This window comes from Embiotoca jacksoni, unplaced genomic scaffold, assembly GCF_022577435.1.
Source record: "Embiotoca jacksoni isolate LCO1_2020_lvr unplaced genomic scaffold, fEmbJac1.0.p SCAF_3, whole genome shotgun sequence".
In the NCBI taxonomy this organism is placed as follows: Eukaryota; Metazoa; Chordata; class Actinopteri; family Embiotocidae; genus Embiotoca; species Embiotoca jacksoni.
In genome coordinates, this window is record NW_027185381.1 from 10,801,236 (window position 1) to 10,817,791 (window position 16,556).

General features: G+C 42.9%; 2 protein-coding genes across 2 annotated transcripts in view; one reads left to right on the top strand and one right to left on the bottom strand.

Annotated features, from left to right (window-relative positions):
* The window catches only part of ucmab (upper zone of growth plate and cartilage matrix associated b), a 6,461-nt gene extending 3,568 nt beyond the window's left edge, over positions 1-2,893 (bottom strand). The window contains exons 1-3 of the mRNA XM_069163291.1: positions 2,471-2,893; positions 2,184-2,246; positions 1,982-2,077 (exon numbers count right to left, since the gene is read on the bottom strand). Coding sequence (XP_069019392.1) covers positions 1,982-2,077; positions 2,184-2,246; positions 2,471-2,528 — 217 coding nt within the window. The 5' untranslated portion in view covers positions 2,529-2,893. The remainder of the gene's footprint in view (positions 1-1,981; positions 2,078-2,183; positions 2,247-2,470) is intronic.
* Positions 2,894-4,522: 1,629 nt separating this feature from the next.
* LOC138206522 (cyclin-dependent kinase 17-like) overlaps positions 4,523-16,556 on the top strand; it is a 33,184-nt gene continuing 21,150 nt past the window's right edge. Inside the window, exon 1 of the mRNA XM_069163288.1 lies at positions 4,523-4,605. The gene's annotated coding sequence lies outside the window, so the exon portion shown is untranslated. The remainder of the gene's footprint in view (positions 4,606-16,556) is intronic.

Sequence of the window (16,556 nt, forward strand, 5' to 3'; positions counted from 1 at the left end):
AAACTCCCAGAAACCTGCAGGTCTGCTGCAACCCTCAGCTCCTTTAAATAAAGACTGACGACCTTTCTGTTTGCTGCTGACTTTCACTGAACCAGATTTGAGGATGTTTTAAACTGCACTGTAACTTTTATCCTCCTTTTAGCTTGATTAATGTTTTAATCACTGTTCTTACTTGTCCTTTTCTTTTGCCTTATGTTTTGATGCTTTTAATGGTTTTATGTGAAGCATTTTTAATTGCCTTATTGTTGAAATGTGCAATACAAATAAACTTGCCTTGCCTTACAGCTAATACCTATATCAAATATTGTCCTTTACGCATTTCATCAGCCTGAAAGGGAGATGTGTTTTTATGTCAGTGTGCAGCAGGAGAGGCTCTTCAATGTGAGTGGATTATTTGTCTCACTTTTTCACTTGCTTTTCTCTCTGACCCCTCTCTGCCTGTGTGTTGGCACATTCCACATTCAGCTCCCAGCCGCTCACCCACTCACTCGTCCATCTCGGCCTTCTCACTCTGTTCTCTGCTTTGTGTTCATTTTGTTCATCCTTTAACTGCACAAAGTGTCTCGTTGTTGTTAGACACACGGCGAGTTACACAACTCAGACTAGGAGCAGCAGTATCAGTGTGTGCTCTCACCTTCCTGCTGGCAGACCTGCCCCTAACAGTGCCGTTAAATCACTCGAGAATGTCAAACATTGTGCAGTGTGTGAAGGCTTCAGAAGGGGACGCTGGCAGATGTGCACTAGTGGGAGTGTGTGTGTGTGTGTGTGTGTGTGTGTGTGTGTGTGAGAGCTCCATGCTGCCCCGTGGTTCCCGCTGCAGCCTCCAGCAGAGGAAGCAGAGGTGCTCTGAGGACAGACAGGTCTAAGGTGGCCTCTGGTCGTGCCAGGTCCAGAATACAGTTAACAGTTGCTGACTGCCGTCATCACCAAAACATTCAGAGAGCTGTAAACATGTTTGCTCACTGTACAGTCAGGAAGCGAAAGGTCTGCATCTTATCGAGTAATTTCACCTCTTATTGAGGCCAGAAGTGAATTTTAATAAAACAAGACATACACATCTATCTCGGAGATTAATGCCACCCGTTTTCAGCACAGTATCACAGCGTTATGATCAGGATGAAGACAAAAAAAGGTACAAAAGAGGTTTTATCTCTTGTTCCATGCAGAATTCAGCGCCTTAACAAAGGTACCAGTACTATTTAGCTTGTGTGTATACGATCAATGCTGTGACTCGTGGATCTCTAGCATGTTGTACATACTTTTTTTCTATTGATGTATATTCCAATGTATCAGGCTCTTTTTCAGGGTGAGACACATTTTCTACAGTTAAAGTTTAATTTGGTTATTTTTAGACTCCAATGCATCACGTTGACACTTGTGGAGCGATCTACCCTTCACTGTCATGTTTTTAGAGTTATGCCAGTTTCTATTAAAATCATCAAATGTGAAAGCTTTTAATGGGAACTTTGGGACTTCAAATGGGACTACAATCAAATTATTTTACATTAAATTTGCCTGGCAGTGATTGTCTTTTGACCAGATTAACTTCCCCATAACATCAGCAGAAAAAGAAAGGTGAATCATGAAGATTTATCTAAACATTTGCAAATATTACTTGTTTTAAGAGTCAACAACGATGACAGGTGTGCAGGACCAAAAACTCTCCACTGTAAGGAATCCAAAAGTGGTTCCCGTTTTTAAGAATTATATAATACATTATTAAGAATAACTTTAAGCTGTCAACACTGCAGGATTGATCGGTTATTTGCTCAAAATGAATCCTAAAGATTTATTAGGATGAATGGTTCTCGATTCAACATATTGACTTCTATTAAGGTGTGAGGGTGATTCTGCTGCCAAAACCTGTCCTGTATAATGACACACAGATGCCACCAAATACCACAAACACACAACCACATACACAGACACACATTTTGGCTGACCAGACCACAGTCCAAAGTTTTTTTTAAGGTGAACTCACCGTTAATCTCATCCTGAGACTTCGTAGCCCGTCTGCTGCGTCTTCTGAAGAAGTTTAAGGCATCAGCCTCTTTCATAAAGATCCTCTTCTGAGGACCTGCAGTGGACACAGGAGTTGGTTCAGCTGACAACATTAAGGGATAAAAAGGGAGGATGGCAACAGTAGGAGATATGCAGCTGATGCAGCTGATGTAGCTCCTTACCTTGCGGATCTTTAACTCTGCCTGTGCTGCTGGGCACAGCTGCAGACTTGGCCTCCGGAGACACTGAGGACAAAATGTGAAAGGCCCAAACTAAATCACAGAGTCTGACGTCTCATGCTTACCTCTCCATGAATTACAAAGAAAAAAAACAATAGGGCTTTCGCACCATCGGTGCTTGGGCCCTAATAAACATCTGACATTACAATTTTTCTTTGAGAAGATACAAATGATATTCAAATCCATAAGTGCCATTAAAAATAAGCCACGTTCTTCTGCACGAAACTCACAGGAAAGTGCCAGAAGCACAGTGAGGAGAGCCAGCAGGGTTGCATATGTCCAGGACATCTTTACCTCTGTGTCTGAATTGTTTTTGAGATATGAGCAGTGAAGGAGAGCAGGAGGGAGTGAGGTGAGTATCTATGAGAGAGGTGGGGTTGGAGAGCCCGGGGCAATATTGACTGCTTGTCAGTGGAGGGAGGGAGTGACCGTGCAGATCTGATAAGAGGCTCAGTCCAACAAAGACCTGAGTGGGCTTCCAAGTGTGAGGAATGTGCTGGAGGTTTAATTTTGACTTAATAAACCTATTGCTTTTTTCCATTTTAGCTGCAATTAAATGAAGCTGATGTGACACCATAAATGGACCCATTGTGCCGTGCACCTTCAGCAGCACAGGCCTGTGAGGGCCTGTTTCTTTAATCACATAGGGGAAATGTAGGTCTCACAAGAGAGATTACACTTCAGGCTGAATGTGCAGAACTTTCCTGGATAATACTTGGAACAAAGAAGAGGGATGAGTGACAACAACAAAAAAATTGACGTTTCTGAAGAAAAAAGTGACAGAAAACACCTGAAGCCCAGAGCCGGAGCAGGGATTTCTTGCCAAATGTCCCCTTTGCAGATGCAGCTGAAATGGGCCCCTAAACAAGACCACTCTCTCTGCTCTGCATAAACTTGTGCAGGAAAAGATGCAGCCTTCTGTTTGCTTGAGTTTTTTTTTTTCCGACAACCTGAATTCTGGCTGTGCCCCAGAAAAGAGTGAATGTTTAAATAGTTTTTGGGGCAGTCCAAGGTGAAGGGATTGTTGCTCAGGGAAGTGAGAATAAATTGGAGGGAGGGTTTAAAAAGCTAAGCAGGGAGGATGTTTTACTCAGGTGAGTGTCAAAGGATGTATGGACAAAAATTATTCTTATGTGCACAAACTGAACATCACGTTTGAAGAAATATCAACAGTTTCTGTGACAATTCAGGAAGAAATATTATGTTGTGTTTTTTTTTTCCTGGGTTGTTTGTCTCCTTTTTAGCAATTTATCTCAAAAATGTTTAATGAAGCATTAGTGATACAATTTTTTTTTTATTTATTTATTTTTTTTATTTTATTTTTTTACAATATAACTAATTAAAAGCTAATAATGGAGCCTAAAACTTGTACCACAATATTTGACTTTAAACACAACTTACATTGTACAATGATAATGCCTAATATAAGGCCTTATGTAATATACTATACATGAGTAGTGCGATTTACATCATATGCAAAGTAGATGAAAGTGGAGGATTGATAGAATAAGATGGGAGAATAAAATCTGAGTGAAAAGCACAAGGCAGATGTGGGGGAAAATGTAATCCACTGAAGTGTCTCCTCCCAGATGTGACAGTTGTTACATTTGTATAATTACCAAAAATATCTGTTTTATATTTCATATAATTACCGAGATGTTGCTCTGTGTCTATCTTTGTTAAAATACAGAGATCTTTAAAAAAAAAACCAAAGAGGAGTCACATGTGGGTGTGTCCCCATCTTCCTCTACTTGAGTAAATGTCCTTAGTTTAGTTACATTCCACTACTGAGTAAAACTGCCTGCTTTTTGCTCGTGTGTTGATGTTTCTTGTGAAATGTTTGCAGAGTTGGAGAACTACAACATTTCCTCCAGTAGGGGCCGCTGCGGGGCCGCACCGGGCGCATCACTGCCCCCTCACCCCCACACACACCTCTCCCATACCGGCCGTTAGGCGGCGCTGTTTCCCGGCGGACAGGCTGGTGAGCACGGCGGCGTGGTGGCAGGCAGGCGGCGTCAGCTGGCAGAGGACGCGCTCAGATCAACTGGTAATCACCCGTCGTCCCTCACACTGCCATGGTCTCATCGACCGAAAAACCAGCGACAAGCGCTTCCTATTTTCCACCTGGAGGGAAACTTTGAAGCCTGAAGCCGAGCCATGCTGCTGCACGCCACAGCCACGCGGATATAAGCGACACCGCGGAGAAAAAAAAAGAAAAAAGTATCCACGACCACAGCGAAACCACAAGGAAGAAGGTTTTTCGTTTTTTGTTTTTTTTTCACGCTCGGTGGGTAAAGACGGCATCCGGCCTGAGAAGAAGCTCCGAGGTCGGGGACTCCGGTCGGAGCGGCGCTAATCGTTTCTGGTGAGAGCCTCGCATTTTCGGTGTAGGGTTAAGTTTCTGGGGATGTCTCCCGGTGAAACAGCGGCTGGAGGACAAATCAGTATCTCCGGCAGCCCGCGTTGACACGAAACGGACTCAACGACGGAGCGATGTTTACTTCTCGGGCTCGGTTCGGTTTGAATGCCGCCGTTTGTCTTGCGAGCTCGCTCGGTTTGTCCCGTTCACCGGCGGACGGCCGCTGTTAACCTCAAAACTAACCGGGGAGGTCGGCGTCGTCACGCACAAACGAAAGCTCAACTAAGTTCAGAGAGGTTAATGGTTTCTCATGTCTCTCCCCCCCCCCCGCTGAGTTCATGGTTAAAGATTGCCGTCGTGTTTTGTTGATAAACACCTCTGACCGTGTGTGAGGACGGCTGCCTGCTCTGCGTGTTTCGTCTTGCACAGTTGCAACTTAAACACTCAGTGTGATCCACATTTCAGAGATGTCCCGTCCTTCTGCTCCACGGGTTGTTGTTGTTTTTTTTCTTTTTCTTCTTCTTCTACAAATTACTGGTACCAGTGTGTGAGCTCCCTCCCTGCCAGATCAGCAGCTTTAAGCCGTTTCAGCTGTTGTCTGAAGGCCGGGACAGGAGCAGCAGCCCGCAGCCCGCAGCCTGCACCGGGAGCACCAGCAGAGACCCCCTGCAGCTTCCAGCAACTCACCCCACGTTGCAGCTTTCATTCCTCTGCTCCTATGTTCTTCCTCTCGGGAGTTAACCTGTGTGTGTGTGTGTGTGTGTGTGTGTGTGTGTGTGTGTGTGTGTGTGTGTGTTGGAGGTCGGTGTGAATGTGGCAGGAAGTCCAAAAGGAGTAAATCATTGTTGTCCCATGGCAAACAGATGAGGATGTTCATTTTGGTATGAAAATGCCTTTACATATTTATTGTTCTTGTGTTGTCACCTTTGTCTGACCCACTCAGCACCGCTCACAGCACCAAAACTTAACTAACTCTGGATTACACGCACTCGTTTTCCAGTGTTTCACGTACACATAACTAAAACTAAAGCGGGCCGCTGCAGCAATCTTGCAATAAATAGGACTTTCGCAAAGTCTGTACATTTTTATGTAATCTAATTTTAAGAGCTGTTGGTTGTAAAGCGACAATTGGCCAATGAATTGATAAGTTGTTCCACAGAAAATTAATTGTCAACTATTCTGACAGGTGATAAATCATTTGAAGTCATTTTTTTTTAATGATTAACGGCTTAAAGTTTCTTATTCCAGCCTCATAAATGTGAATATTTTCTTGTTTCCTTAGTTCTTCATGAGAAGAGACTGAAGATCTTTTTGGTTAAGTCGGTTGAGACAGCTGCACCTTCGGTTTTGTCAACACAGGTGGACATTTTTCACCACTTCCCAACATTTTTGAGACCAGACAGTTGATTTAATTTAATAGATAATCGAAGTAATTGTTAGTTGCAGCCTTAGTTGGTTGCATTTATGGTCATTTTGGAGGCTGTAATTGAACTGTTTTGTCTCGCACCGAGAGGTGTCTTCAAAATAGACTCTTTTTAGTCTTCATATACATAATTGGGATGGACAAACTATTAAACCGGTCTCTCAGTTCATTGCAGCGCTACAAACGACACCCTTCAAAGTGATCACAAAGCTGAAATTAAAGGCACAGTATGTAATTTATGCCGATTGGAGTTCTTCAGTCAAAGCAATATATAAAAAAAATGGTGTTTCACCGGCGTGGAGACGTAGTGTGGGATCGTGGGAGTTGTTGTCCGTCTTCTTTGTTAAACGACCACCATTGCAGATGAAAATCGATATTTAGCTTAGCAGTTAGCGCTGCTTTTTTTCTTTTTCTCTCTCCCTCTCATTGTCTACCTTACTTATAATAGTACTTGTAGTAAATGTAGGTTATTCACCGTGTTAGTGGTGAGGCACGGTGAATTTGAAGCGCTGCTTTGCACCATGAAAACCCAACTGTTAGCTGCTGTCGCCTCCATTAACCGACGTGAGCGTGACTATTAAAGTGCTTCTCTGCAAGTTACAACACGTAGAGAGAGTAAAGCGAATATGACACCTTTTGACAGGCGACCACATAAAACTGCTACCTTGATTACAATGACTGATTTCTCTGTGTTTGAACTTCGTTAGAAACATTTGGGATGATGGAAGTACACAACTCAACAAAATATATTACATGGGTCGAATCATTCGTAAACACTTTATCGTGGAAAATTCACATAATATACCTTTAATACCTCTCTACAACTGTTTAAAATACTATTGGACTGAACAGAGGGCATAATGACCCTCATTAAGTTGCAGTTTATTGCAGGACTGTTGAATTAGACTGCAGCTACCTTGGTTTACTCTTATACCTGGCATGAGAGCAAACAAAGTTTAATAACTTTTTAATTTCTGATTACAAATACTTTCTGAGAAACAAAAATGTCTGAAAATACAGAAAAACATTCACATCTAAAATTAATTCTTTGCACCTTTGCTTGTAAACATAACTTGAAAGATCATCACCAAAACAGTTATTGATTAATCTCAAGTTATCATTTCTACTCTAGATAAACATAAAAAGATACGATTTGATTTGCTGGAAGTCAGCAATTGTTAATATGGACTCAGTGACTACAAATACAAATACAACTTTGTACCTGGCAGTTATTATTCGACACTTGTAAATTATTGTCCCTCAGATTGCGGGCCAATAGCAAAACAATGTTTGTATTTTACTTTTTATCCTCCCTCTTTTCTTGTTCTAGTAGTTTTGCAAGAACTTTGCTTTAATGAAAATCCATATAAAATTGGAAAAAAATACGATTACAAAAACATTCAGGCTCAGTGACTATAAAGTGGTCCCAGTGAAAACCCAGGTCTGCATGTTACTGTTTACAGTTCCTCTTGTTTTCTTGGTGGCTGAATGAAAGAGCTGCCAAAGCAATTTCTCTCATTTCCTGTGAGCAGGTTTCAGTTTGACAGCCACAAGCTGCTGAGCTTCCTCACAAGGCGTGTGTGTCGCTGAGGACCAATCGAAAGTGTGTCTGTTGTGGGCTCACAACGCCCGCTGTCGGTACCTGCAGGAGGGCGAGGAGCTGCTGGAGGACGGTGTTCCCGTGTGTGTTGGTTTGATGTCGGGTTGTTCTGTTGGTGAAGGCCTTGGGGACGGTGGTGGCACGGTAACCGGACCCGATGTGAAACAGCTGTAGCCACCTGGTGCTGATCCCTCGAGTCCCAGTGCAGATCAGATGATGGTCCAGTATGTGAATGGGTGTGTGTGTGTGTGTGTGTGTGTGTGTGTGTGTGAGTGAGCATGCACATGAATGGATGTATTTTTCACATTTTTATTTTTTATTTTTATGGAAAACACATTCAAATCTAATTCAGACCAAACTTAACCTAACTTTTGGAAGACTTAAATCCTTGTCTTTTACTGGCAAAAGTAGGTATTTTCATGGACTGACTGACTGACTGACTTTGTGTGTGTGTGTGTGTGTGTGTGTGTGTGTGTGTGTGTGTGTGTGTGTGTGTGTGTGTAAAAGAGCTCATGTTAAAGCAACAGGCCAAGACAGCTGGCTGAAGGTTAATATGTCACCGCTCTCTGGGGAGCAGCTGCTATGTCACAGGCACCACTCCTGTCTATAGATAGCCATGAATACAAACTCTTCCTCTTTTCTCTGCTGCATTAACACAAGACCTCTGGCACCAGAATGCAGCGCTGCCTGCTCACATGCAGTTGCCCCACAAGACAAATGCGGCTGCTTGCAAGTTTGGCCGCGTCCACTCCCAGATTTTCTGTTACTGTCTGAATCTGGAGGTGTCCGTTGATACTCAAGACCCCCTCCGGCCTCGAGCCAGTTGGCTCCAAACCTGCGCGAGTTATACAGTAATAACTTACACCACATATCTGGGTCGTCATCTGTAATGTCTGAGACAGGTGGGGGGCCAAATATTGCCCCCTTTTTTCCCCGTCACTCTTGGCAGGATTTGCAGGCGCTGTCTGAACACTTGTCTGGTTTTTATTTGGACACACACACATTCATTCAAACCAATGTTATTGCAGTCGGCAAAGCTTTGCATATTTCAGATGCATTGTGTCATGTGTTCATAATTAAGTTCTCACTGGTTTAATGAAAATCCCCGTTAAATCTCCGTGTTTGGCTTTTTTAATTAGCTAAATTTAGAGCTGCCCCATTCAACCTCAGCTCAGGAGGTTTTGCTAATCGGAGACGGAGGACCTCTGTTCAGCGCCTGTGAACAAACATTGGTTTCCCTCTTAATGACATTATCACCTTTTCAATTAAACCATACAATGTTTTCACAATGATTTATATGATCCACAACATCTCAATAAATAGCTAATTAGTCGACAGATAATTATTGTTTCAATTGTTGTGTCATTTATCAAGAATAAATCCCAAATGTTTGCTGCCTCTGGCTTCTCTTATTTGGCACTTTGCAGCTTTTCTGTCTTTTCTATCTTTTCTAAATTAAATATTTAGAAGTTTTGGACTCTTAGTTGGATAAAACAGCCAATTTGAGATGTCAGTTTGGACTCTTGGAAGTTTTAATAGGGATGAGGGCTGTGACTTACCATCAGATCTTACCATCTTAAATGCCCATCCACACCCACAATCTATCTTGTGACAGGTTATTGAATAATGAACTGGAAATGAATCTACTCTTAAATGCAGCCCTGGCACAGACAGAAAATAAGTCAGTTTAAAACAAGATACCTCCTGAACTTATTGCTGGGTTTCACTTAAGCGCTGCAACACAACTGGATCCCTGCACGCAGGCTGTCTGAAATTACCACAAAGACCTCCAATAGCTGTTTGTGTTTGCACTTTGATTTGGAAACTGATATTGTGATAACCCCATCCTGCAGTCTTCCCTCAGTTAGATGTTGTTCCCTTTTGATAACCATGAAAAGCTCCCATGCAGGAGCTGCTGCTGGGAGGACGAGTGCAGACGGCCACGGAGACGGAGGCTAATTGTCGCTCTCTCTGATGCTAATGGTTCACTCACAAATGGACGACAGGTGACTCGAGTCAGGCTCCGATCAGATGAGTCCACACCGAGGTGATAATCTCCATAATGAGCCGAACAGAAGTCTGATAATCGTGCTGCGTTTTATCTTAAATATACGAGCACAGCAGGACATAGAATTACGCGCAACAAAGGGTATCAACACATCTAAATATACGTATAGATCTGTAGTAACAAAAGAACACCTGAAATATATAGAAGCTGATAAATGTCAATTTCATCACTTTTGATCAACAAATGTGCTACCAGTTTAAGTCATACGTGTTTTAATTGTCTTTGTCTGTCTTCTGTTGATTTATTTCTCGTCCAAAACTAAATTTCCCAACAGGGAACAACAAAGAATATCTTCATCATGTTTTATCTGGTCAGTCTTTTATTATTGAGAAAAGATTCAGACCACAAAACATGGATGTTCTTCCACAACTTTGCATGGATTAATAAGAATATTCCTTTGGGGTGACAGTAGTCTGCTGCCTGCCAGATAACATCAGAGTCTCTTGATGTGAGTGCTCTGCTCTGAACCCAGCTGGGTGCTCAAGGCTTATCTGTCACAATCCACGCAGGCCTTTCATCCCATTCACAAACTGTTATCATTTGAAGTGGTAGTGGTGCTTACGAGGGATTTTCATTTAAATGGTGTGCTTAATTTAAGTCATTCTCTGGCTAGTCTCGGGGATAACGGAGCGAAATTTACTTTGTATTTTTTTTTTTTTTTTTTTGGTGAAGTTTATTCTCCGCGTTCTTCGGTTTCCTGTTTAATTCTCAGACATAGTTCACGTTGTGTATATACCGTATGGCGGCTCGCAACTGCAATACTGGTAGGAATAATAAAAGTCACCATTAATTCTGTGATAAATGTGCTCACTTCAATAATTACAGTCACAGAAATATGTGGTACAATTTAAAAAAAAAAAAAAAAAAAAAATACAATAAATGTTGAAATTGAGTTGATTGTAGCCACAACGTATTTAGAAGCGATTAAATGAATCAAGTCATTGATCAACCCAAAATGCCAGAAACTGTAATTCCTTCCTGTTTCTGAAATCGGAGAGTTTTGTCATGTCGAAAAGTGAACAACTTTGAGTTTTATGGTGTAAAAGCCACCACAATCCTGATGCAAATTCTTTCATAATCAATGAGTAGTAGATCACTGCCTTAACAATGGCCACGTTCACTAAATATGTTATTTACAATGTGAAATAGTGTGTTTCCCTCTGAAGGTTATAGTTGTGCAAGTGTAGAATTTTTTTCTGATGTTAGCAGAAGTTGTCTTTTTTTGTTCCTTTTGTAGTTTGCATTTTCTTTTCAATTCATTATTTGTTAATTAATGAAAATAGTCAGTCCTGAATACATGAACGTTACCCTCACTACAAAGATTTGATGTTTGTTGGTTATTTTAAAGTAACACCTGTTCCTCTTTGTAAAGCTACGCCACTCCTCCGAGTCATATTAAACCACACGTACTAACCTGTACTGTTGAACTTGGTCATCTGCTAACTGATTTCAGGCAGTATTGGGGGCACAGAGGGAGCTTAGAGAAGAGCAGGCCTGTCACTCAAGCTGTTGTAACCATAGCAGCAGCGTTAATCAGCCAGCGTGGAATCTTATTGCCTGTGAGATCTGTGGCTGTGCGTCACTGGTCTGGCTTGGCATCCTTCGGCCGTATACTCCACACATCTCCACGCGCACGCGCACACGCACACGCACACGCGCACACACACACACACACACACACACACACACACACACACACACACACACACACACACACCAGTAGTGACCTGGCTCTCAGCATCTCACAGCCCTGGTGAAAGTTTGAAAGCAGGTTGAGGGAAGAAAATGTGTCAATGAGGATGGGAAAGAGGCAAATTTCAATGACACATTTTGTGAAGTTCAAAGTGATTTTTATTGTTGAAGCTTTATCTTTTCTGGTGTGTGTGTGTGTGTGTGTGTGTCTGTGTGTCTGTGTGTGTCTGAGGGGAGGTGTGTGTGTGTGGGGGGGGGTGCCTGCCTGGTTGCCATGCTCAGCAGTGCTCAGCTCAGCACCACGCAGCACCCCACTGCATCCAGCATCTCTTGAAACAGCCTACTTTTTACTCTGCACAATGCAGCCTTTATGTAAGGCCCCCATAATGGAGCCAGCTCCTTCACTCATGTCCTCATTGTCTTGGCCTGGTTGAGAAAAGGCTGCTCTTTAGAAAACCAGGGCTGAGCTCACCCGTGAATCATGCCAACAGTCACGCTTGTTCTCTGCCTTTCCTCTGTGAGAAAGAAGAGGGGGCCCCGGTTCTCCCCCGGTTCTCCTGAAGGAGCTGACGTTAGGAGGTTTACTGAACCCTGTAGGGGTCACGTAGGGTTTGCAACCTTGCTTTTCCTGTTTCTGTGTGTGGCCCAGACAGCAGTCACCATGTAGCCGCGATGGTGGCTGTGGTGTGATCGGTTCATCCCGCTGACATAGAACGATTGCGCCGACTTCTGCAGTGATGGTGGCTTATGAAGCACTGGTCTGGCAGTGCAGGGCTGCTGTGGAGGGTGGTGGTTCCTCATAGACCTTTTAGTAGCCCCATTTTCAGCATCACAGCAGCCTGCAGCAGGAAAAGGACAGAAACCGTATAAAGCATATGGCTATTGTCTCACCACTGCAGTATCTCTAATACTCTACCCCCGACCCCTCCTCCTTCTCCTCCTCCTCCTGCTCCTCCTCCTCCTCCTCCTCCTTTTCCACCTGCATCTACCCCACCATCTCCTGCTCACTGCACTGCCAGGAAAACAGAGTTGGACAATGCAAATTTGATCTTTATTTGTAAGGTCCTGGTGGGTACTGACGGCTGTTTTAGGTGTTGAAAATGCAGACGTAGTTGTGGGGGAGCTGCAGGAGTTGTGTGTGTGTGCGTGTGTGTGTGCGTGTGTGTGTGTGTGGGGGGGGGGGGTCTGCTATAGGATGGAGGGAATCGGAAAATCAGCATGCAGGCAGTCTCCTGCAGTGCTCTGCATTTTCAACATGGAAAAAGCAGCGGGGGTTGCCGTGGCAACAAATCCCGAATCAGCACAGCACTCGGACCCCTTCATTCCACACACCCCTCACCACCACCCTTCTCTCCTCCTCCTGCTCCTCCACCCTGGCCACCTCCCAGCAGATCTGGAGCTCAGACCTCAGACCGGCCTACTTAGGGGAGCAGGGATAAGGCTCAGAGCAGGGATCATGTCCAAAGCTCCGCACTCGATCCCAGAGCAGGAACGTGGGCCAGCGGATACGGCTGCACAGTAGACAGCCCCCCCCCCCCCCTTCTACTTCTTCTTCTTCTCCTATTTTGCTGCCATTACATTTTCCACTCAGGACTCTCCAGAAAGAGATTTGTATCAACGGAGTCTGCTGGATAGTCGGTCATATCCCGGTTATTTATAACATGTGCTCCCTTGAAACCCCATCACATACATTCATAAATTAAGAGAGGATTCTGGATATTACCATGGAAACAGAGATCAGCTACAAAACTCAACTGTGAAAGGCCTACTAGTTTATCTCAATTTGGTGCCACATAATCCTGATTTGAGTTCAACCCAATGATTGTAAACACAACAAAGGGTTTTGGCTGTGCAGAGGAATATGAGAATCAAGCCTGAAACTAACGATTGCGATTATTACTGATTCCTCTGTCGATAATTTCTTTTTAAAAAATGAATCCCGTTGTGTATGTAAAGTTCAGAAAGCCCAAAGTTTTGTCTTCATGTGTCTTGTACTGTCAGACCAACAGGATGTTCACTTTACAATGAGAAAAAAAAAAATTTGAAAAAAGCAAAAAACTTCCTTCAGCTGGAACAAGTAAATATTTGACATTTTTGGATCATTAAATGACTCTACTCATACTGTATGCTTTCCATTCTTAAAGGCCACCAACACAAGTCCCACAAGAACTCATCAGTTCAGCTCTAATCAAAATTTGTATTTACACTGAGGTCGAACACATGCTGGAAATTTGCTCTGGGTGGTGGTGGTGGTGGGGGGGGGGGGGGGGGGGGGTGATTGGGAAAGCAGTTGCTCCGACGCACAAGCTATGAAATCAGTAGCACTTTGATGAGTAAGTCACCTCCTTCAGGGCACGCTTCAACAGTGGAGAATAAATGTCTTTTTATCTGCGTTATTACGAGTGCGCTTTTTTCCATGTAGCACACACGTCGCAGGCTGTGTGTCAGACTGTGGCAGGAGAGTGGGTAACGCAGTGAGCTGTTCAGGAGATGACAGACTGCCTGCCCATGCTGGCGCTAATGTGTCATGAGGTGGAACCGACTGATGTGAAGCTGTTATGACAGTCGAGTTGACGTTCTCCCTCGTCTTGGTTCCTGGAATAATTAGATTGATTATTTAACACAGCACAGATGGAAGCAGGTAGAAAAGCTGCGCACGATAAGATTGTATTTCAAAGAATATCCCCTCTGTGTTTCATTATTAGATAACCTGAACAAACATAGAACAGTACAATAAAGCTATTGTACCAGTTATGTATCTTTTGTTGACAATGTCATAGAGGGGCTAATTAAAATATAGCTTCAGCTTTGAGGTCATTGTTCGTGGTGCTGATTCTGATATTATGGCACCATCATGAATGTAAATAAGAAGGGCAAAAAAATAGAAACACCTCAATATACTATAGCCCAGTGTTTAACAAGGTGTTTAACAATGACCTCAGTACTACAAATGTTACGACTGGGCTGCTGCAGTGGACTGCGTTAGATTGTAAAGCTGTACATGTTAAAGTAAAAATGAAATGGAGTCGAGTGCACAATGGGCTCTGCTAAAGAACCTGGAGATTTATCTTATGTTCCTGAATGAAATGATATGTGCACACTCAGCGAGCGCTAAGTCTCATTTTGATTAATTAAAAGTCGTCCGTTTTTTTGTTGTTGTTAATCTTGAACATCCTGGAAGTGTGATTGAAGTTTCTGGCTGGGATCAAACCATGAATGTCAGTAGAGCTGCAACTATTAGAGGATTAGTGGGCTAGTTTGATTATCGGTTGATCGTTTAATTCTTTTTTGAAAGCTCATATTATCTAATTTTGGCTTCTTAAATGTGAATATTTTTTTTTTTTTTTTTAGTCTTCCATGATAATAAGTTCTTCATATTTTGTTTTTTGACTGTTGATCGTGAGAAAACAATAACTTTTAGGCTGCACTGGTTGACATTTTTCCCCATTTTATGACATTTTATAGACCAACCAGCTGATAGATTAATTGAGAAAATAATCAGCAGACTAATTGACAATGAGCATAGTTGTTGGTTTTTGCACTAAATTTCATGTCTACATGGAGCTTGTGGACCTTAAGGAACGCCACAGGATGCAATGTACTGATGTACATCAGTTACACAGTTTATGGTTATTCAAAGAGGGTTTTCAACCATATAATTGTTAATTGGAGCTGTGAACATACAGAGTTTTGTTGTGCAGTTCAAGCACTGTCGATGTAGATTTTAATATTTCGTCTCTGCGGTGTCCCAGTTTACTTTGGCCTGAATCCCAGTTCAGTCCAATGGCTGCTGCTGTCCGCTGTGTGGAGTGAAAAAGGACAGCCTCGCTGCCTCTTAAAACTCCTTGTGTACACTTTTTAAAACCAGTTGCTGAAGCTCTAAACTTAGAGATGATTCAGCAGCTGCATGGCCTGTTTCTCACCGCAGATACGAGATCTTCACAGATGGATGTTGGCTGTTCATGTGAGATGAAAGTTTTGAAGTGAGGCGCCAAGTTCGAAAGTCTGGCTGTGGCTTTGTACTTTCTACCAATTTATTTAGCAATAATCCACAATCAGTCAACTAAATTCAAGTCATTTATCAAGCACAAATACCAAACATTGGGCTTTTTAGGCTCTCTTTGCTTGTTTTTTCTGTTTCATATTGTTGTAAATTGAATATGTTTCAGTTGTGAACTGTTGGTGGCCTTTAATAATGTAAAGATTTTTCCTAATTATAAAACATTTTTGACCATCTGCTGATGAATTCAGAATGAAAACTGTCTTTAGAAAGAAATGTTTGTCTGCCGTGTTGTTGTACAACGATACGATGAAGCCTAAATCATAGTCCCTAATGCTTTATCATCATTTAAAGAGCAGCTCTAGTTTTCAGCCGTGTCTCTATCCACTTGTATGTTCTCCAGAGCCAATGAATGCTTTCCACTGTTCGGCTCCGTCTGAGTGAGTAAGTTGTGTCCCTGGACAGAGTTCAGGTTATTAAGGATATTTGAAAGACAAAAGGCTTTTAGTAAGTAATAGTTGACATGCCCTGGGAGCCCTGAGGGTTTGTGCGACTCATGTGTTTTCATGTCTGGCTCGATTCATCAGCATCACAAACAGACACATGTCCAGATCTGCAGTAGATGTGGAGTCATGATCTCGACATTGAGGTCATAGGGAGAGGCTGCTCCCGCCGAGCACACTCGGATATCGTCCGTCTTCACTTGAACCCCTTCTCCTCTGCTCATACAAATTGTCTCTCTGGATTTCTCTCTTTCTCTCTCTCTCTCTTTCTTTCTTTCTCTCTCTCTCTCTCTCTCTCTCTCTCTCTCTCTCTCTCTCTCTCTCTCTCTCTCTCTCTCTCTCTCTCTCTCTCTCTCTCTCTCTCACACACACACACACACACACATATAGTCAGCTCTCACAATCAGTCCCTCTCATGCACACAGTAAATGCCGCAGGAATGTGTGATGTGGACTCGATGTGGCCCAGGCTAGTCCTGCACCATTCAGCTGCTAATCCCCCCGGTTTAGGATTTGCTTTGACAGTCCGGTGTGCCAGGGACCGTACTCCAAACTCACCCGTAAGAATCTCTCACCGACTTGTCATGCTTTCCCAGGGGGAGGAATGTAAAGCAATGTGCTCGAATGAGCTGAGTCATAATTAACGTCTGAGTGTTGATTGGTCCGTTTCAT